Source organism: Labeo rohita, chromosome 6 (genome assembly GCF_022985175.1).
Source record: "Labeo rohita strain BAU-BD-2019 chromosome 6, IGBB_LRoh.1.0, whole genome shotgun sequence".
Classification (NCBI taxonomy): domain Eukaryota; kingdom Metazoa; phylum Chordata; class Actinopteri; order Cypriniformes; family Cyprinidae; genus Labeo; species Labeo rohita.
The window spans coordinates 6,836,955-6,860,307 of record NC_066874.1 but is presented as its reverse complement, the minus strand read 5'-3'; the positions used below and the strand labels follow the sequence as shown (position 1 = coordinate 6,860,307).

The following is a 23,353-nucleotide window of genomic DNA, read 5'->3' as shown; positions in this document are numbered from 1 at the left end:
AAGAAACACACTAAAAAACATACACTGACACACTTTAAATTACACATCTGTGCATGTAACTGTCATAGAATAATGGCTCTGAGACAGGAACCAGTACAAGAGTAGAATTCATGCGCAAAGCTCAAATCAGTAATGGCAGGAGTGGAAATTTACAGGTTCAACAGAACATTGAATGACGTCCAGTTTCCTATTGAATGCATTGTTGTTGCAAAAACAAGTGTTTTTCTTTTCTAAAATAGGATATTTTGAAATGCAATATTCTAAGCTGCAAAAATTTTACATTTCCACAAATTCATCATCATGGTTCATGGTTCCTAAGTCCTGCAGAGTTTAGTTTCAAGTCTAATTATTGGTAGATGTAAATGAATAAACTAATCAAGGTCTTTGGGTTTGCTTTAAAAAGCCAGGTGTGTTGGAGCACGATCAGCACTAAACTCTACTGAAAAAGCGGCTCTCCAGGACCAGGAATTAGGAACCCTGATTTAGATGAACACATGAATTAGCATGTGACCGGCCACATTTACAAATTAACAATACCTACTGGGTATTAGACAAAAATTTGTCCTGTTCAGTCAAGGAGAGGTTAGCAGGATAGAGATTTTATTTCTAAACATTAGAAGAACTAACAATAAGAGTTAAATAAGGGAAAGTAACGAGGATGTTAAAGGACGCTTGGGCGATTTTGGATTTATTATTCAGCAAAGTACTGTTACTCATTTCACATGCAAAAAGAACATTTGCATTAAGATGTTAAAAAGCAAAAATAAATAAATAAATAAATAAATAAATAAATCAAGGGTGAGAAAATGTGGAAAACTGGCAATGAAAAAGTGAAAATGAAATTATAAATTTTGTATTAAATTAATATGGTAAAGCACAAAGGCTGTTGAAGGAAGGGACACATTTGGAGTTATTGTATTATTCAGTAAAGTACTGTTACTCATTTCACATGCAAAAAGAGCATTTGCATTAAAACCTTAAAAAGCAAAAAAATCAAAAATCAAAAAATCAATGGTCAGAGAAAATGTGGAAAACTGGGAATAAAAAAAGTGGAAATAAAATTATAAAATTTGTATTAATATGGTAAAGCACAAAGGCTGTTGAAGGATGGGACACATTTGAATTTATTATATTTTTTAGCAAAACACTTACTCATTTCAGATGCATAAAGGGTGTTAACATTGAAGTCTTTGAAGCAAAAAATAAAATAATATTTTAAAATAAAATAAACAAGAAGGGTCAGAGATAATGTGGAAAATAGTAATGAAAAAGTGGAAATAAAATTAAAAATAATGTATTCATTTAAAATGGGAAAGAGAAAAATATAATGATAATATACTGTATAAATATAAATCTAATACTATATAAATATAAATAAATCATTTTAAGGGTCGGGGGAATTAAGAAATGGTAAAAAAATTGACCATTTTACTAAAGACAATTTATTAATAAAGAACTGTTTTTAAATCAGAGAAAGAAAAGTATTTATTGTATGTGTGTGTGTGTGTCTTTGTGAGGACCAGTTTGCATTTTAGACCATCAGAGGACAAAAAGTGTAAAGTGAGGACATTTTGGCCAGTCCTTACTTTCTGAGACCCCTTTAAAGGTCTGTTTGAGGGTCAAGACTTGGTTTATAATTGGGGAAAGGTTAGGTTTAAGGTGAAGGTTTGGCTGAGGCATTTAGTTTTGATGAGTAGGGTTAGGGTAAGGAGCAAGAGATTGCATTGTGTCACTGAATGTCCCCACAAAGATAGCTGTAGGGGGTTGTGTGAGTGTGTGTGTATGTGTAAAAGTGTGAGCATCCCTGATGCTCAGGCACACTGACCCTTCTATCACCTGCTTGTATATATGGTCACTTGGGGTCTGGCAGCCACAGTACAAACAACACAAACACTGATTTTCACACACGAATGGCTGGGAATTTTAGTGTTTGATGTTCTCTTCCCCTCTCCTCTCTCTGAAACTCAGACATACACTAACACACACGCACACATACCGAACAAACACACTCACACAACATCCACAGACGGAGGCCATCACCTTGGCAGTGTCCTAATGAAGCGATATGAAGGACTGAGTGCTTTAGCTCAATAATGCTAGCGATAGCTTCCATTAGGAGCCACTAACACAGTAACATAACCTCCACACACACACAGCAACATGCTAACCGACTTCTGCCCAGCCCCTTTCCTTCTTCTCTCATTTCTCTCCTTAACCATCACTGTTTTTTAACTCTGATTAAATCAAAAATTATCCTATGATTCTTTTTTTCAACACACCCAGTATATGGTCAGTTATGTGTATGATTTGGCAGGTGTGTGTTTGTGTATGTGTGACAGTTTGTATGCAGCAGTTTTTCTGGAGGCATGTGGACATTTTCTCATACTCATCTCTAATGTATGAGACTTACAGTGCATTAGAATCGGTTTTCATACAGTGCCTTTTTAATGGTACAGGACATGTTTTGTGCTCTTTTATTTAGGGAATACAGTGACCCCTTTAGGTAATCAAAGGAATTGCACTTTATTTAACATTTGTAGTTCTCAACAAATGTGCTACTGTGAAACAGGTGAGTGGACATTCTGACATTCTGACATTCTTCATGTTTAGCCACTTTTTTTTTTTTTGTGATACACAAACATTTGTTAATATATTTAAAAAATATTTAAACTCCAAACTCAGCCCAGATCTTCAGACTGATCTGACCAGGTGTGCGATATCTTTTCTAACTGATCGGACTTAACGATTTTCCTACAAATGACGATTGAAGTTTGGAAAAATCCCATGGACTTACATTGACAGAATGTTCAAATGAGCCAAGACTATTCAAATTCCAACTGTCAAAACTCCCAGAATCCCTTGAGACTCAATCAAACTTCCCTTCTATGTACTGTATTTCTAATGTATTCAAATTTTTTAAAACTCATTCAAACTTAATCTATCTATCTATCTATGCCTAGCAACCAGAATCATGCTAGTAACTTGCTAACCATGCTAGAAGCATGCTAGCAACTTGTTAATCATGCTAGAAACGTGCTAGCAACATGCTAATCATGCTAGCAACTTGTTAATCATGCTAGAAACTTGTTAATCATGTTAGAAACATGCTAGTAACATGGTAGTAACATGTTAATCATGCTAGAAACAGACTAGCAACATGCTAGTAACTTGCTAATCATACTACCAAAATGCCAATCATGTTAGCAACTTGCAAACAACTTGTTAATTATGCTAGAATCATGTTAGCAACAGGCTAGTAACTTGCTAATCATACTAGAAGCATGCTAACAACTTGATAATCATGCTAGAAACATGCTAGCAACATGCTAATCATGCTTGAAACATGCTAACAACATACTAATGCTAGTAACATGCCAATCATGCTAGCAACATGCTAGTCATGCTAGCAACTTGCTAGTAACTTGCTAATCATGCTAGAAACATGCTTGCAACATGCTAGTAACATGTTAATTGTGCTCGAAACATACTAGCAACATGGTGGTATCTTGCTAATCATGCTGACAACATGATAGCAACTTGCTAATCATGCTAGCAATATGCTAATCATGTTAACAACTTGCTAACAACTTGTTAATCATGCTAGAAACATGTTAGCAACATGCTAATCAGGCTAGCAACTTGCTAATCATGCTAGACATGGCTAGACAGCAACATGATTATCTATCTATCTATCTATCTATCTATATCTATCTATCTATCTATCCATCTATCTATCTATCTAACAGATTAGCCCTCAAAGCATTCCAGCTTTAAGATTTAAAAGTACTTTAAACTTCAGTCTGTTTCAGACTGAAAACCATCAAACTAACAAACTTTTAAAACTTCTAAAATCTTTTACAACTTTGAAACTTTAAAAATTTTTTAAGACTTTAAAACTTTTTAAAACTTTTCAAAGTTTTAAAACTTAAAGTTTGTACTGACAAACTTTTTTTATCTAGTTTTTATATTATTATAGAAGATTCAGTTTGATTTTACGTCAGTTTAATATAATTTAAATGAACTGGGAAAAAAAAGAGTTAAAGTGAGTGGAAATGACTTATACTTTAAAATTTAAACCAGCAACTGAACTTTTTTATCATTTTTAAATTGAAGTAGGTAGAATTTTTGTACAGTGTAATTGACTTTCTATGGAGCACAAAAAGAAAAAAATATCTAAGCTGCTGAGCTGCCAAGCTCTAAAAGGAACAAAAAAAGCAACAACAATTTTCCAACTTGTTAAGACAGTGCAGCATATTCTATCAATGGAAATATGATGGGAATAAATCAGTGAAAAAAAGGGAAAAAAAAAGAAAACTATAAAACTATAATTGTACATTACGAAATCAGGTGCATTTAATCAGGTTGACGCAAGGTTTTTTAACCCTAGCACAAAATGGCATCAGTTGTGTTTTTGTTTTATGCTTTTTAATTCATGCTGTAAATTAAATAATTTTTTATTGTATCATAATAGTACAATACTATTGTATTTTGTTCATGCAACTTAGAGTAGGAAAATTTTTTTTTTCCCCAGCAAATTTCAGTTACAGACATTGCGTCTGTTGTATCCACCATGCATGTTTTCTCACTGATGCCCTTAGTTTCTCATTGACGTTGCAAAGTTTCACACGTATAATTATGAAAATGTGGTGTCATTCATCTCATAAACATGATCTTTCCAACATCACTTGAACGCACTGTATAACTTGGCGCATTAGTCTAAAATTGATGTGCAGGTGTGCAAGTGTGAATATATCATCTGTGTAATGTTGCTCATTCAGTCATATTTAAAATATATTACTCTCGAGTCTTTTGTTCTTAAGGGTTATGTAATGTCAAGCTGCTTTGGCACTGATGCCAAGCTTATCATTCATTACTATTAATAATCTTATCATCTGATTTGCGTTCATAAAATTGAATTTAATGAGCTGGATATAATTAGATTTAAAAAAAAAAAAAAAAAAACGCACTGAATTCCCTTTCATTTTTAATGCATTTAAGACATATGTTATTGTACAGATGTTATTCTACTTTGTTGAATAGACATTACTACATGGTTATATAGGTTCAGTAGAGGATGTAGCGGACAATTAATTTGATTTTAAATAATAAATGTGGTTAACTAACGTTAACAAATGAAACCTTATTGTAAAGTAGCTCCTTTTTCCTGCAGTAAACACTAGTTTTGGGTCTGAAGCTGCTTGTACAGCTTGTACCCACCCTAGTCTTACAATGAGACTAGGGTGGGTAAAAGATGGTTGGTTGTGGCTGCACTTTGGGTGCGAAGACACAGTGAGGGATGCAGTTCTACAGAGCAGGAAAAACGATATGAGAGATAGATGAGAGCAGTTACAGTAAATGGAAGAACAGGAAGAAAGAATTTCTCTTAATGACATGTTTTAATATCCTCGTCAAAAAGCGTCTGCTGGCTGAAGATGTATGAGGAAACAGCAGTTATATCATCTTTCCTTCCTCCCTATTCATCCTTCACCAGCTATAGTATCCATTTTCTTATTTCAGCCGTTTGTTTCTTTACAGCTTTCTGCTCAGCGTTTCATTCATTTCTCCATTCCGTCACTCGCTCCTCACATATTGGAGCTCGGCTTTCATTCACTTTTTCTGTTAATATAGATAATAAAGCTTTGAGTCTCAGCTTGAAAGCAAAGCTGTGTTTTCTTTTAGAAAATCCATATATTTGTCTGGCTGACTTGCCTGTTTGTAAAAGAACTGACAACAAAATCAGTATGATTTGAAGCATGTGTGTGTTCAAGTGCTGTGATTTAACCAATTGCTATATACTCACACACCTGTTGAAATCATGTAGTATCTGCCTTTACCTGCAGATCCTATGTCTTTTATCTTTCTAATTTATTTAGTTAATTTGTACTGTTTTTACTGCCTTTGCCTTACACATCTGTAAATCTTACACAAGATTTAGGTATATGGGTAGTTCCATTAGAAGCAGTGCAAATTATGTAATTCCAACATAAAAGCAGTTTCATAAATAAAAATAAAATGTATATTGTGTGGGTCCAAAAGTCAGGGGCCAAATACACCCTCAAACACAAACCGGGCCAAATTTGTTATAGGTTGATTTTACTAGATTTACAAATAGATTTGCCCATTGTGACATCACCACTTTTGGCAATTTGTGAATGAAAATGAGTTTAAATAATATAAAATGATCTTTGAGTGAGCCATTTTAAGGGAGCACGTCATTTACTAAGGATTTAACTACAAGATAGAAGTTCCTAAATTAAGGTAAATATTAATAATAATTAGGGCTGTAGCTATCAAGTATTCTACTGATTATTCCATCGATTAATCGGGTAATCAGATAAGAAGCCACTTTTTTTTATTAAAGAGCAATACTAACTATAAGAGAAAATAAGATAGGTCTCTTAAAATGAAAAAATAATTTGTTTCCTTTTTTAAAAAAAATGGACATTTTTATTGCTGAAATTGCAAACATTAATAACCATTAAAACTAAACCTATTTAATTCAAAATGCAAATACAAATATATCAAAAATTCTACATTTTATTTTAAACAAAACATTGAATACTGATATTTACATGTATTTTTAAAATGAAGATACTTTAAATGTGAAATCAAAACCGCCAGTAGTTGGCAGTAAGTCACTGTTAATTAAGTGAGTCATTGTGATTGAATCATTTAAAGGGTGATTCATTCAAGAACGAAACACTGTCCTGTTGCTCAAAGATGCAAAACAGTGCTGTGGCTGTGTTTGGAATGGTTACTTCTTGGCGAAATAAAAAAAACAGGTAATATGCTGTCTAAAACGTAAGTCTTTTAATATTAACTTCTTGTTTATTGATGAACTGTTGCATAAAATCAGTATCACATTTGTAATCATGCTGAGGCACTCTTCGTTTGATATTCACTAACTTTCTAACTTTTTGTGTGTTACAGAGAGAGAATGAGACAATCAACATAAATGGCACTTAGTCTTTCACAAAACATAGCTAACTTAGGGACATCATAACTAACCACCATTAATCTATGGTCTTAAAGGGGTCATCGGATGCCCATTTTCCACAAGTTGATATGGTTCTTTAGGGTCTTAATGAAAAGTCTATAATATACTTTGGTTAGAAATTCTCAATGGTAGTGTAAAACAACACCCTTTTTATCTTGCCAAAATAAGCTCTGCAAAAATTGATCCTGTTTTGGTCAAGGTTTCTTTAAATGTTAATGAGCTCTGCTCACCCCGCCCCTCTCTGTGGAGTGACGAGTCTGTTTACTTTAGTCGCATTTAGTCGCATTTAGCCACGTTTAGCCGCTAAACTTGTTAACTAGCACATTATTAGAAAAGGTGATTGCAAAGATTCATAAAAAACCCTTACTCTCTTCTGCTGTAAGTGAATCTGGATCACGAATGATTTGCACGAACATAGACGGATATATGTAGATCGGGAGGTGCATTCCCTTCACAAACAAACGTAATCCACTGCATCTTCAGAGGCTCAGATGTCGGGAGTAAATGACGACTACTATGTTCATTATCACATCCAGTAACACAACACCTCAATCGCTCAACCGGAGATATTCTTGTCTAACTTACATCCCTGCTCCGGCATCAAAACAGTGGAGGTCAGACTGTTCATGCCATGGGAGTGGCCTCTGTCAGTGTGTAGAATGGCTTGATTTGAAAAAGGGGATATTATTTTTACAGATTGATTAAAAACCACTGCATGGATTTTTATCATTATAGGGTAGATTTGTACATACACTGCCAACACACATTAATGTTCAAACAACATGTAAAAGTGAACTTTGCATCCGATGACTCTTAAATATGTCCAGCGTTTATCAGTAATAATGGTCCGTGAGGAAACACAGTATTCCGTGTGTAGTTACAGTAAATGGACTAAACTAAGCCTTGAGGCAAATCATTTGATAATATAATAATATATAATAAAATTATATTATAATAAACTCGCCAATTTCTCTTTTGAGTTTATATCCAACACTTCTGACTTTTTTCCCCTCAGAATGGACAAACTCGCTATTGTGTTAAATCAAGTTATAAAGTTTGAAATACAAGATATAAACTTGCGTTTGTGAGAAAAAAAGTCAGAATATGTGGAATAAAATAGGTTAATGTAAAATGTTATAGCTTTAAATAGCATTTCATGCTGTAACTGTAGGGCTAATATAATATGTCCCTTATGAACTGCATATGTAAATATTATGTAGACCTGTTGTTTAAATTAAATTTATGCTTTAAATTTAATTAGAGTATTCATAGAAGGTTTCACCCATTGTCTGTGTAAACATCTGCATTTAGCTTCAAGTGGCGGTTTTGCCGACAGTATTCAATAAAGATGATTTGCATTCCTATTCTGACATCCAAAGACAAAATATGTTTTATCTCTTATTCTGTGGGTTTTTCCCCGTTTCTCTCCACTTGTTACCAGTGTTTTTCTGCAACCACTATGCGCACAGCTGCAAGTGACGTAACTGTGACGTCTACTCAAAATTGATCTGTAGAGAAGATTATGTGATGAAAATCTCAGAATGTATTGGTTTACAAATAATGAACTGTGGTAAAAGTATGTTAAGGTTATAACAATATTGTGCATGAAACTGCATTAAAATAAGTTTATTAATAATCTTCTCTGTAATAATTAAAACGAAAAGGAATAAAAGTTGTTGGTGTTTTACTGCCACTATTAAGTTTTTGGAGTTATGCGTCAATATAAATACGCATCAGTTGTTTGTTGATAGTTTAAGATAAATGCTGTTCCATATGCACTTAAATCGAACATGAATTTGCATTCATGAATTAACAAAGATAAGTTTTCCATTGCTTCAACATTGCAGATACATATCAGTAGACATTTCAGACAGACTCACTGTGTTCTGATTCATTAAATCACCTTCTCCGATATTTATGGCTGGCTGCCTGTGATTTATAAATCACACTGGAGATTTCAAACTTTCAAAGAGTCACCCTCCCTCTCCTGTGTCTCTGTTTTGTCCTTCTCACTTTTGCTCTTTTTTACCCTCAGGCCGTTAGTCAGCAGTTCTGTGTTTGGTGTGCGTGTGTGTGTTTCCACTGATTTTACAGTGTGTTTGCTGTGTGTCAGTTGTGTGTCCGCGTGTGTATTCAGATAGATGGATGACCTCTTGTTTAATGGCTGATGTAAATAACCTCTATCTGCTTCTGTGGTGGTGATATACGAGTGAAACGGGTTCACCTTCTTTGTTCTTGCCTCTGGGTGACCGGCTTCCTCCAGACGCCACACCACAGCTGGCCATAATGACACCTGCGGTCTTCTGTGTGTGCAAGTGTGTGCTGTAAGGTCACGGTCGGGTGTAATAGCAGCCATTCTTTCACTCTTCACTACCTGCATGCAGGTACACCCAAACAGGTGTCTTGTGTTTCAGAATGCAGATGTAATTAAAGTTTGTCCTCATCTGATCCGACCATTAAACATTTACTACAGAAACATGCATCTGTGACACCTGTGTCTCTTTCTCTCTTTACAGTGCAGCAGTGACTATGCTCCAGTGTGCGGATCTAATGGCGAGAGCTATGAGAACCACTGTCTCCTGCGCAAAGACGCCTGTAAATTACAGACAGAGGTGCTGGTGGTGTCAGAGGGCGCCTGTCCTGTCGGTACGTCCCTGTCGAATAGAGGTGACTGTCCTTTCTGTGTGTGCGCCGCTGAACGTTTCCACAGTGGCTGTTGTACTGAAATCTGTAGGACTTTACAATAAGCTTCTGTTTGTTAATGCATCAGGTATCATGAACTAACAATGAATAATACTTTAGCAGCATTTATTAATCTAAATTAAAGTTCATGTTGACCTCAAATCTCTGCTTAAAACAGGGCAAATATTACACAAACCAGAACACAAACGTTTGTCTTGTATTCCAGTATGGATATCTATACAATATTTGAACATCCCTAATTTATTAATTTATTGATAAATAAATAAATAAATGTACTAATTAAATAATTTATTTATTTGATTTTTTTACCATTTTTTTTCTTTTCTTGTTTAAGAGCATAAATCCAAAAAAAAAAAAAAAAAAAAAGAAAGAATAAATTGTAAGAAGAATAAATTTAATTTAATGGATACACTCTGATTTTTACTTCTGTATTTATGGTAGTGTTGCTTTTCAAATAAATTGATCTTGTTTTAAAGATGTTTAGATAGTTTCACTGAACAACAGAACAAAAAATATTATGATTTTGTTTATTTTCTAATGATTTGGTAACACTACAGTCAGTGAGCAGAGAGTTATGTAATCAGATTACTTTTTAGTAACTAGTAAAGTAACGCATTACTTTTAAATTCACAACAAAATATTTTTTTTAATTAAGAGCCCAAAATGCAATGCATTACTTTCCATAAAAAGTAACTAAGTAATGCAATTAGTTACTTTTTTGAGTAACACTATATTGTAATCCATTACTTTTAAAAGTAACTTTCCCTAACACTGCCTACGATAAGGTGTAATTTGTTAACATTAGTAAATTGTTGAAAAAGAATATTTTAACAGCATTTGTTACATTTGTTAATAAAAGTTAATTCATAAAAAAACATGTTTAAAAGATGTTTAGATAGTTTTACTAAACAACAAAAAATATATATTTTTTATTTTTATATTTTAATGATTAGGTAACACTACAATCAGTGAGTAATGTGAATACAAGTAACGTGACGAAATCAGATTACATTTTAGTAACTAGTAAGCATTACTTTTTAAATTCACAACACAATAGTTTTTTGTTATTTAAAAAAAAGGCTAGCCCAAATGTAATGCATTACTTACCATAAAAAGTAATTAAGTAATCCAATTAGTTACTTTTTGAGTAACACTATATTGTAATCCATTACTTTTAAAAGTAACTTTCACCAGCACTGCCTACAATACGGTGTAATTTGTTAACATTAGTAAATTGTTGAAAAACAATATTTTAACAGCATTTGTTACATTTGTTAATAGAAGTTAATTCATAAAAACATGTTTTAAAGATGTTTAGATAGTTTTTCTGAACAACAACAACAAAAAAGATTTTGTTTACTTTCTAATGATTAGGTAACACTACAATCAGTGAGTAATGTAAATACAAGTAACGTGACAAAATCAGATTACATTTTAATAACTAGTAAAATAATGCATTTATGCATAATACTTTTAAATTCACAACACAATAGTTTTTTATTTAAAAAAAGGCTAGCCCAAATGTAGTGCATTACTTACCATAAAAAGTAACTAAGTAATGCAATTAGTTACTTTTTGAGTAACGTTATATTGTAATCCATTACTTTTAAAAGTAACTTTCACCAACACTGCCTACAATAAGGTGTAATTTGTTAACATTAGTACATTGTTGAAAAACAATATTTTAACAGCATTTGTTCCATTTGTTAATGTAAGTTAATTCATAAAAACATTGTTTTTGACTCTCAAATAAATTTGTTGTACAACAAATCTAACAAAAATTATTAAGATTTTGGTTATTTATCTAATGATTTGGCAAATATTAAAGGTACAATTTGTTAACATTAGTAAATCATTGAAAAACAAAATTTTAACAACATTTATTATTCCAGGATAAAGTTAGTTAATAGAAAATACATTTTTGTACTACATTTGCTAGTTTAAAATGTAAAATGTGATTCCACATCATAAAAATGAATGATTCTAGACAGAAAATGGACAAAAAAATAAAGAGAACAATAACAATAATAAACAAACAAATATTTGATGAATGTATTATCTTTGATAATTAAAGTTTTACAAAAGATTTAAACCTGGGTCATTTTGGCCACTTAAAAAAGAACAAAACGGGTGTTTCCTCAGACTAACCAAAATGAAAGAAAGAAAGAAAGAAAGAGTTGGGATCAGAAGCGCTCCATGTTCACACATAGACATTAGAGTTTTGCCAGTAAGCATCAACAAATTCAAAGATAAATTTAACTGCAAGCTCCCATTAGCAGGGAGCTGTGATATGTCCACGTGCTCTCGAAGCTCAAAGGCGCAACATTCCACAGTGAAACATCCAGCGGGGTTCAATCTAAATGTGCTGACTTGTGGCCACGCCGCGGAGGAAATAACAGTGATTATGAGCTAAAGTAACGATCATTCACTAACTCCTAATGACTCTGAGAGTGACGAATGCACCTGGTGTCGGGTGAAATACAGAACGACACAGTTGGTTCTGAATGCTAATGGTGATGATGACACTTTTGAAACTGTGAAATATAATAATCTTTAAAAAAAAATCAGTGAAACAATGTTCAGAGATTTAATGTATATTATGTTTCATTGAAGTATCAACTTTAATATAATATAATATAGTAGTGTGTATAGAGCTGTAAAATGAATGTCAATTGTTTTGATAAACTGGTCTTCAAAGACAAATGTTTGAGATCATATTAAGCCCCTTGGTTTTTGATTGAGGCATTTTGTCATATCAGAGCACAGGTTGTAACAGTTGAGATCACTTCTGAAATTTATATTTCTGTGATATACAGCAGAAACACATTGTGAAAGCTCAGCGCTCAGCTGCTTTTGTATTTACAGTGTTCGTGGTGAGAAACGGTTTTAAAGATTTAAATGAAAGCTCGTTTTATTACTGGAAAGCATAAAACATGCAGATTTCAGCAGTTTTTTTTGCAAAGACATTTTAGGCAGGTTACAGTTTGATTTGCTCAGGGAGACAGTTTAGATGCAGGTTTGATTGACGTTGTGACAGTGTGACATTTGTGATGGAAGCCAATTCCAGCCCATCTCACCTGCTGGTACAATATTAGAGAGACAGAGAAACAGAGCACAGCGCTGACAGCAGTCACCGGCGGAGATACTGATACTCTAATGTTCGCTGAAATTGAATCCGTAAATAACATTTAATACTTGAAACGATTCTTGTTTGTTTTCCCTCCTTCGTCCGTTGTTTTTCTCTCTCATTTCAGTCTCTTTCTTTTGCCTTTTCTTCATTATCAGATCAATTATCTGAGCTGTAGAGACACAGCTTTAGGAAGACTATTCAGAAAAGCTCAGGGGAATCGCAGTCAGGCTTGTGTACTGCTATAATGGCAAATGACTTTGTTCCACCTCTTTTAGTTTTTCTCACACACATGCACAAAGACACACTTCGACTCATTAGAGGTGACTTCCTGTGAGGACACACACACACACACATACACACACAAGTATTTTGGTCCAGTTTCTATGTCCTCTTTTTGTCCTCTGTCTCTAGATTAACCCACTTTTTGTCATATTTTATTAAATGAGAACGAAGTCTAATTCAATCCAGAACAAATATAAATATATAATAATAAATATGTATATATGCATTACAAAGCTTACATTCAAGTGTAGTTGTGTGTTATAGAAAATATATATTTTAATATAAATAGCTCATTGTATGTGTGTCCACAAAGATACATATCATATGGTAGTTTAAAACCAATTTTTAGTTTGATGTCAGTCATTTTTTAAATATATTATTACTTTTATGACAATGACAATTTATTTATATAGCACAATTAAAAACAACCCATGTTGACTAATGTGCTTTACAATAACTCAAACCACAAACAACAAGAATAAAAACAAAAGAGAAAAACAATTAAAATTGTAATTACTGTAAAAGTAATTTCTTTTGTAAGTACTGTAAAAGAAAAGTGCTTCAACATAGTAAAAACAGTGATATGCAACAGAAGATGCTTTTATTCAGTAAGAATGCATTAAATTGATCAAAAGTGGCGGGAAAGACATTCATAATGTTATAAAAAATGTTTTAAATAAACATGGTCCTTTTAAACTCTGTATTCATCAAAAAATCCTGAAAAAAATCCTGAAAATATTAAGCAGCACAACATTTTTCAAAAATGATAATAATAAGAAATGTTTTTTTAAGCACCAGATCAGTATATTAGAATGATTTCTGAGGACTGGACTAATGGCTGCTGGAAATTTCAGTAAGAAAATAATAATTTAATATATATTAAAATAAAAAAAGCATTACTATTTTTGTTGTTAAAAAAAAAAAAAAAAAAATTATGTATATAAAATAAATATAAATAATATAAAAAAATAAATAAATACCAATCTTTTCAACCCAACACTTTTGAACATTCGTGTATATTTCCCTTGAATTATAGAAAAACATCTTTCTGATCATATTTTTCTTGCAATACCTTGAGTAATAGGTCAACAGTACAATTGGTGTAAAAATTGAAAATATAAAATAAGATCATTAAATTTCCTGCCAGGCTGTATAGTGCAAATAATGTTGTTATTTTGTCTCTCACAATTTTAAAGAACATTAACATTTTTTGTAATGGGAAAAATAATGCAAAATGTGGGACGCAGATAAATGCTGCAATTAAAAATAGCTATTTTCTACATTACATTTTTTAAAACAAGCTATAGGGTAGGTACATATTTTATGTTAGATAATCATTTTTCAAATAAATAAATAAATAAAATAACAGTGTAATGTGAAATGTAGAGTCCCCACCATGGTAGAAAAACAGTCATCTCTGTGTGTCTGTGTGTGATGCCGAGATGTGGGGTTGTTCAGAGGCAAAGGCAGTAATCAGTGTCAAGTAAAGTGGGCTACATTTCCTCACAGACCACAAATCATTGTGTGTGCTATATGGGGGTACACAAATCTGAGTGTGTGTTTGGAGACAGAATAAACACAGGTCACACTGTTCTCAAATTGATCACCCATTGCTTGTAAAGAAGAGAAAGATAGGGGGATGTAGTTATAAATCAGCCCCTCTGTGTATATGTGAGTGTGTGCCGGGGAAGCAGCAACGCTGGAGGAAGATGGAATCGGAAAAGTCATCATTAGGATAATCCATCAGAACATCTAGACGCTCCCCACAGAGCCGTTTGAGAGAGAGACGGGCAGAGAGAGAGAGACAGTCTGATGTAATACCAGAAGGACAGACCCAGACAAATAATTTGGCTAATTATGGCAGATCATGACTGCAGTGGGGATTGGTCTGATCAGCAAAGGGAGCAAGGAATGATCTGGAGAATGAAAACGCAGATTGAAGATGAAGAAATGAGATGCAGAATACATGCAGCCTCTGTCTCTCTCTCTTTCTAATTCAGACAGCCAAAGTGTCACAGGTTCAGAGTAATGTGAACCTGTAATTGAGTCCCTCATTAAAACCACAGCCTCATGAATAAGAACGACCTCAGCCTCATCTGCATACCTCAGACTATTTGTGTTACCTGTGACCCAGCAGGGGACGCAGAAGTTTGGGAAAGAGAACAAGAGAAAGTGAGAAACTGAAAGGTTGAGGAAGAGGACACTGCAAAATACCATTTGCTTAATCTGTTCTTTCACTTGTTTTTACACAATTTAATCATGTATAGTGGTTGCTCACGAATCGTTGAAGTTGCACAAACATAATTTGTTTGTGTAACTTCTTGCAATGAAGTTACTTTTAAGTGACCCAATTAGGCAAAATTGTCTCAAAGTGATTTTAAATGCTTCCCTGACAGGATTCATTTATTCAGGTTCATATGTCTGGTGTCACATCACTGAATTACATCATTGTACTAACTAGCTAACAAATGATCTTTTTTGGTTACCCAGTGAACCACTCTAAACCACTCTAAATCTCAACATAATCGAACATTAAACACCATTATGTCTTTTTCATCCTTCTCGAATAAATAGTACTTAATTTCAACATTTTTTCTCTCCTCATTAAGTTCCTTCCATGCATGCTTGTTCGGGACTACAGTTTCAGTACAAAATGCTACTGAACATGCTTGATTGGCTCACATTCATCATACATCATTTATTCTAGTAGATTAGTTAAAGGGATAGTTCACCCAAAAATGAAAATTACCCCATGATTTACTCACCTTCAAGCCATCCAGGGTATATACAACTTTCTTCTTTCAGATGAATACAGTTACAGTTATATTAAAGGGGTCTTACTATGCTCTTTTACAAAGTCTTGATTTTGTTTTGGGGGGGAATGTGACATGCTTTCATGCTTGGTGGTTCGAAAAATTGATTATTTTTAATATAATTTACATTATTGCAATACAGTCTCCCATGCACATATGGGTCGATTAGTTTCGGGTTTAGTGAAGGCCCGCCTTCTGAAAAATAAAATATGTTGTGATTGGTTAGCTGTCCCGCTGCGTTGCGATTGGCAAACAGCTTAGACAGTATTTCAGTACTGCCACGCCCCTTGTCGAAGCAAGTTCTGTGTACAACTGTTAGCGCAAGCTAGATTAAAGTGATTCTTAGGTTTTAAATATGGATATTTTTCTTACAAAAACGCAGCGATTCACTACAGGAGGCCTTTATTAACCCCCTGGAGCCGTGTGAGGCACTTTTTATTATGGATGGATGCATATCATTGGACTTGATTTCGACTGATGAAAAGAAACACCCATCTATGTCGTTCTAAAGCTTGGGAGTGCCAGAATAAATTTTAATATAACTCCGATTGAATTCATCTGAAAGAAGGAAGTCATATTCACCTACGATGCTTGCAGGGTGAGTAAATAATACGCTACAGTAGTGTTGGGTCCTATCATCAGCCTGCGAGATCGCCAATACATACATGCTAATGTATTTAATTGTTTACATACTTAGTTTCATTGCCCGAAACCAGCTCCAGCATAAGGCTAAAAGAAGACTAACATTATCAAAGAACATCATCACTGATTAGCCTAGCCTATTCTAGTGCAAGTTTACGCATTTTAAAAAACACTCACATTGTAAGTGAAGCTAGTGAATAAATCTCTTACCACACACTGCATGCGTCTGCGGCGCGTTACGGCTCCGACGTGGCAACCGGAGTAGATTGCTCCTGTACTGCACACGTCTGTGGTGCATTACAGCTCTGAAGCGGCCACTCTAGTCAATGCTTGTGTTTATACCCGCTGCGCTGCAGCACGTTGAAGCGGTTCCCCGCGCTGCATTGCTAAAGTTAGGCTAACCCCCCACCTCGTCCCTACCTTCCCTCCAACAATTCGAATTTCTGTGGGCGGGATTTAATTTAATGATATTCTAATGTACCTCATTGTGACATCATTGCATGTGGTAAACAAACATTGTAGTCCAAAGGAGCTGTTCGTTGTAGTTCTTGAAGAGGGTGGAGTGGACTTTGAGATTTGTAACTTTGTAGATATTTTTTATGCCCAAAGATACACACCGCAAACTGACTAAAATTCAAAAAGGGAAAAAACCTAATAGCACCCCTTTAAAAAAATGTCACGAATTATAAGTACGAAAAAAGGATTTGTAAAGGAAAATGTCAGAGGATTTCATTATAAGCCAAGAGGAGACTACGTCCTTTCTCATGAACATGTGTATGACAGTTAGCGAAAAATAGAGATTACGGTTTATACAGTTTTAAATATTAATATTTTTCTTACACAAAAGCATCGATTCATATCAGGCTTTTATTATCCCCCGGAGCTGTGTGGAGTACTTTTATGATGGATGGAGGCACTTTTTTGGACTTCAAAATCTCAACAGCCAGTGCCATTATAAAGCTTGGATGAGCCAGGATATTTTTTAATATAACTCTAATTGAATTCATCTTAAAGAAGTAAGTTTTATACACCTAGGATGGCCTGAGGGTGATTAAATCATGGGGCAATTTTCATTTCTGGGTGAAGTATCCCTTTAAAATAAACAATTTTGCTGTGTAATTCACACATAATATGACTGAATATGATTGTTTTTCCATTTTTTCAGTACAGTAAAAATATCTAAGCACAGAAATGAAGACTCCTCAACCTTTTCTTCTATTGTCTGAATTTGGTGAGCCAGTGCAAATTGTGGCCTCGTTTTCCTGTTCATAGCTGATAGGAGTGGTTTATGCAGCTGTAGCTCATCTGCTTCAAAGTTCGATGTGTTGTGCATTCAGAAATGCACTTCTGCATACCTCAGAGTTAATGTTCCCTTTCTATCAGCTCGAAACAAGTCTGGTCATTCTCCTCTGAACACTGGCATCAACAAGGCATTTGTGCCCATAAATCCACCGCTCACTGGATATTTTCTCTTTTCGGACCATTCTCTGTAACCTTAGAGATGGCTGTGTGCAAGATCCCGTCTGTGTTCACATTGGAAGCATTAGTGGTCAATTCCTTTTTTTTTTCTTTCTCAGATTAAATTTTTTTTTATGGCTGTTCACATTATTATTTTTAAATGTGGCAAATATCAGATTCCAGTATGAACGAATGATGTTCCTGAACTGACCTGCATTCACAAAAGAATGACAAGACGGCACGAAGCTCGCTGTAACGGTTTTTGAAAATGTAGTTTTGAAATATTTACAGTATGACCCCTTTAGTTTAGCTTGTATAAAGTTGTCACTGTAATACACCAACCACACTGTTTCTTCACTGACTCCTTCCACAACTGTTTGTCATATTTACAGAGTGATCAAAGAACTACCAGTATTTAAAATCTCCTGTCAGTGCAGAATAATGACAAATGACGATCTAGAGTGACGTAAAAGTTGTGTGAATTTCATTTTTGACTCATCAGACTGTTGTTCAATTGCAAAACATCTGATCTTCACACTGTCATGAAATAAAACAATCTGAGGCAAATATGAGCAGAAATTTGGATTTGGTCCACAATTTTTTGCAGTGTGAACACATCCAGAGTCACTTATATCACCATTTATCAAAAAGAAAACATTTAAATAATAATGAATTATAAAATAATATATACAAATACAAGAAATTAAATAGAAAAAAAAAAGGGAATAACATTCACCAACGTATATTAAAAAAAATAGGAATTCAAATTACAGTCACCATTACATACTACTTTATCTGTTTACAAATTGCTTAAAAGGGGACCACACCTTTTTAAAAACCTCCATGATTCCGTTATTAAAATTAAATGGTGCCCACCTCAAAATCTGTTTTAGGCTATTTATTTTACTTTTTGCCATCTCTAGAATGCATTTTATTAATAGAATAAGTTCTATTAAAATAAATTATTTTGCGATAATGACCAGCTAGCTGTACATTATCTTTTACTTTGTGTGGTTGAGATACTTTTACAAAAAACAAGACTTATTAAGTAAAGTACTTTTACAGAGACGCAGGAGAGGCACAGTTTAGAATTAAAGGAATAACACATTAAGGCCTCGCCTTCCTGTGGCCATCTCAAACGAAGATTTATATTTGTTCTGGGCGGGGAATAATTGGTGGGGTGATTGATGGGAGGGCACAGAGCTATAAGCTGCTCCTCTCCATCATAACAAATTGATGAATGTCAGATTTTCCCAAAGCTGCCGTCGAGCCCAGAGGCGGATGGCGAGAAAGACTGAGAGCGAGAGAGCATGGTACAGTCTAGTCATAGCGGCTGTGCCCTTGAACTTGAGAAAGAAAGAAAGTTGGGTTATCTGGGGCTACTTTTTGTTTTCCCCTCAAATGAAACCACAAGAACTCCATTATTTATATTTTGAGAGGTACAGATGCAGCCGGAGGGCAGATTTATAAGTGATAAAAATGGAAAATGAGGTGACAGCCAAGCTCTTTTCCACCCTCCCCTTTCACTCTAATGTATACATTTCCCTCTATAGTTGTTTTTTCTTCACCCACTAGTTCTCGGTTCTACAGATGAAATCCACTGGGCTCATAAAAGCTCTGTTTAAGTCCCAGGAATGTTCTAGAATTAGAAGCCTCTGGTGTATGTTAGTGTTCCATAAATGCCTCGTATAAATAGGGCTAAGAAAGAAGTGCACTATGCCATGCTGACTTTCATTTGCATGATGTCTGTGATATTGCTTCTCTTGTTCTCCTCTGCTTTGTGATGCTACAAAAACCATAAAGACTCATAAACGGTATGGTGGTTATAGAGAAAATGGTATGACATGTGAATATGTGTTTCTAATCTAAGCATCGCACAACTGTGTGACATCTGAAGATTCTTCTTGCCAAGAACTATCCAGTTACAGGAAGTAACCTATCATTTCACGTTATAAGAAACTGATACATTAACTGGAGTTATATGGATTATATGTGTTTGCTTTGTGAAGAGAATTTTTGGATGGAGTATCCCTTTAGCATCAATATGTGACTCTTCATTATAGTACCCTCCACTAATATTGGTAAATATGAGCAAAGGTGGCTGTGAAAATAAATCTGCATTGTTTATCTTTCTGATCTTTCATTTCAAAAATTCACAAAATTCTAACCTTTCATTGAAGTAAAACAATTGAAAGTGAGGGGGAACTCACATTTTGAAATAAATGTTTTTCTCCAATGCATGCTGGCCACAATTATTGGCACCACTAGAAATTCTTATAAATAAAATACCTCTGAAGTATATTCACATTCATATTTATATATATATATATTTTAGCACACTAGGGTGACAGGAGGATGAAATTGTCCAGCCATGACTTCCTGTTTCACAGGATTATAAGTATGAGTAAAACCAAAAAATATAGTTCTGATGTGCAGAACAAGATTGTTGAGCTTCACAAAATAGAAAGTGGCTGTAAGAAAACAGCTAAAGCATTTCCACCATCAGGACAAGAATTACGAAGTTCCAATCAACTAAAGCTGTTACAGATCTGCCTGGAGGAGGACATGTGTCTATATCGTCCTAATGCACAGTGAGGGGTCAAAAGCCTAAAAATATATCAAACAGCCCCTATATCAGCACATGATGTTCAGGAGGGTTTTAAGAAAAATCCTCCTTGCTCGTCCAAAAACAAACTCCAGCATATTCAGTTGTCAGACACGACTGGAACTTCAAACGGGACTGGCTTCTATGGCCACTGAAACTAAAAGAGCTTTTTGGCAGCAAACCCACCAGATGGGTTTGGTGCAAACAGGGATAAAAAAATACCCCATGTCCACGGTTAAATATACTGCTGGATCTTTGATTATTTGGGCCTATTTTTCTGCCGGAGGTCCTGGACATCTTGTTCAGATAGATGGATTCATGGATTCTATCAGATACCAACAGATAAAAAAATCTAAACCTGCCTCTGTTAGAAATTTTATAATGGGCCATGTTTGGATCTTCCAACAGGACAACAGTCCAAAAAAAAAATAAAAAATGTGTCACTGATAACAAAATAAAACTTCTGCCTTGGCCGTCCCAGTTCCCTGACCTGAATCCTATAGAAAATGAGTGGAGTGAACTTAAGAGATGAAGCACCAACATGGAGCTGGGAATCTAAGAGAGGTTCTGTATGAAGGAATGGTCTCTGATCTCTTGTCAGGCATTATAGAAGAAAACTCAGAGCTGTTGTCTTGGGAAAAGGACATTGCAATAATGGGTGCCAATAATTGTGCCAATAATTGTGCCCAACTTGAAGAGAAAAACATTTATTTCATAATGAGATTTTCCTCACACTTTCATTGTTTTACTTCAATGAAATGTTAGAATTTTGTGATTTTTTTGAATGCAAGATCAAAAAGATAAACAATACAGATGTATTGCTCATATTTACCAATGGTGCCAATATTAATGGAGGGCACTGTAACTAAAATACAACATTTTTCTTAACTACTGTTTTTTTTCTTAGTGAGCAAAGAGGACCTGTGTTCAAATCCCATCCTAATTAAATTTAATAAAGTAAAAATGCAACTGAACCTGTCAGCAAATAATAAATAAGCATTTTTATTGAATGAAAAACATGCAAAAAACTAATTTTGTGTTCCACAAAAAAAAAAAAAGTCATACAAGTTTGTCAAAACGTGAGGCTTGGTAGATGATGACAGAATTTTCAATTTAATGCAAATAATCTGAAGAAGCAGCAGCTTGATTTGGCCAAATGGGTTTTAGATGTTTGAATAGGCGATTTTGCCACAGTATTGTAGACAAACACCTTTTGTATCTATGAGTGTGCAATCTAAAGTCTTTTTGTTCGTATGTTGCGTTTAGAATTGGTTCAAAAATAGAACTAAATCTGTTTGAATGGACGTGATGCTTGTGTTCCTGACCATCTGTTTTTCTGCTTTGTAGACGCTGGCTCTGGATCAGGGGATGATGGTGAGTATTTTCAACTCATCTCTAATTAATACACAGCATTACAATAATGATCTCATATCTCGCTTTGTCTGTTCACATCCGCACACACAAAGATTCTCATACCGAGTTTGGATGACAGCAGTTTCTGTCTGCCTCTCCTGATAGATGTGAATATGCCAGCAGTACTTAGGAAGTGAATCCAGGATGAAGAATTTCACTCTAGAGCATGGCTAATTAAAAAGAGATTCAGGAGGGGGTGATGGGAAGATCAAGAGAGAGAAACAGAACAAAGAGAGAGGGTGGGATGCTCTTAAGTGACGGATGATACTCTGAAATATTGAGAAAGTTAAACTGATCAACTAGGAGTGGATTTGAAACAAGGAATTGGGAGAGAAAGACTTGGAATACATAGTGGCCTAGTATTTAGTCTAGTCTGGTATAGTATAAGTGAAATAGTAGGCATTTTGCTATATTGTTGTAACATGACCTTACCAAGTTGTCTTTTTTGGAATCAGCTGAAAATTAGTTTATTAGTTTAGGTTCATTCATTAAGGTCAAGTGAAGCACACTCGGTTCTGGGATACAGTTTTAATAAGGTATGCTCTGTGTTTGGAACAGCATACACTGAATAAAATTATTGTTGAAAAAAATCACTCGGTAATTGCTAGTAAAAATATAGCTGCAAGCAGCGATTATCAGGGTTCAAGTGCTTTAGGCCATTTAGGCGCATATGAAAAAAGACATTATTTAGCAAGCTTGTAACCAACTAAATCATTTAAAAAGCATTTTTGGTAATCCAGGTAATATATAATATAAATATTATGTTTTTTAATAATTATGACTGCTATAGTGCCAACTGTGGTCCGATCCCCTTAAAACTGCATCCTTGTTTAGAATCACCTTTTGCATGTGCTCAGCAGGTTTCATGAAGTTTTGAGTTTTTCTTTAGGCTTTATAGGATTTTGGGTAAATTTGGGCAGGCCCCTTTTCTAAACGTCCCATTTATAGCTTCCGAAAAGGGTAAATTTACCCTTTTTTTAAATAATTATTGGCCTAGAGAGTTCAGAGAATTGAAAAACCTAGTTTGCAAAGCTGTCTAGAATGAGGAGTTCTGTCTTATGATAGAAATATTGTGCATATGTGAAAAACTATGGGACGTACAATTGTTTACGCACATGAAAAATGCAATATCCCCCCTTCCCCCAATGGCCGATTTCTTTCAAATTTCTTTCAGACCTTTGGGGCCGTGACTCGAACAGGTCCACCGAGTTTCATGTCGATCAGCCCCTGTTAACTGTCTAACAGGTGCTCAAAATTCGTCGCCATGTTTTTTGAGATTCAAAAATGTCCTCATAGATACTTTTGGCACT

At 34.5% G+C, this 23,353-nt stretch overlaps 1 protein-coding gene across 3 annotated transcripts in view; it reads left to right on the top strand.

Annotated features, from left to right (window-relative positions):
- The window catches only part of tmeff2b (transmembrane protein with EGF-like and two follistatin-like domains 2b), an 88,157-nt gene that overhangs the window by 23,551 nt on the left and 41,253 nt on the right, over positions 1-23,353 (top strand). For 2 of the 3 annotated variants that reach the window (XM_051113261.1, XM_051113260.1), the window contains exons 3-4: positions 9,514-9,664; positions 21,978-22,004. In XM_051113261.1, the coding sequence (XP_050969218.1) occupies positions 9,514-9,664; positions 21,978-22,004 (178 nt within the window). The remainder of the gene's footprint in view (positions 1-9,513; positions 9,665-21,977; positions 22,005-23,353) is intronic. The other variant, XM_051113263.1, reaches the window with a different exon arrangement.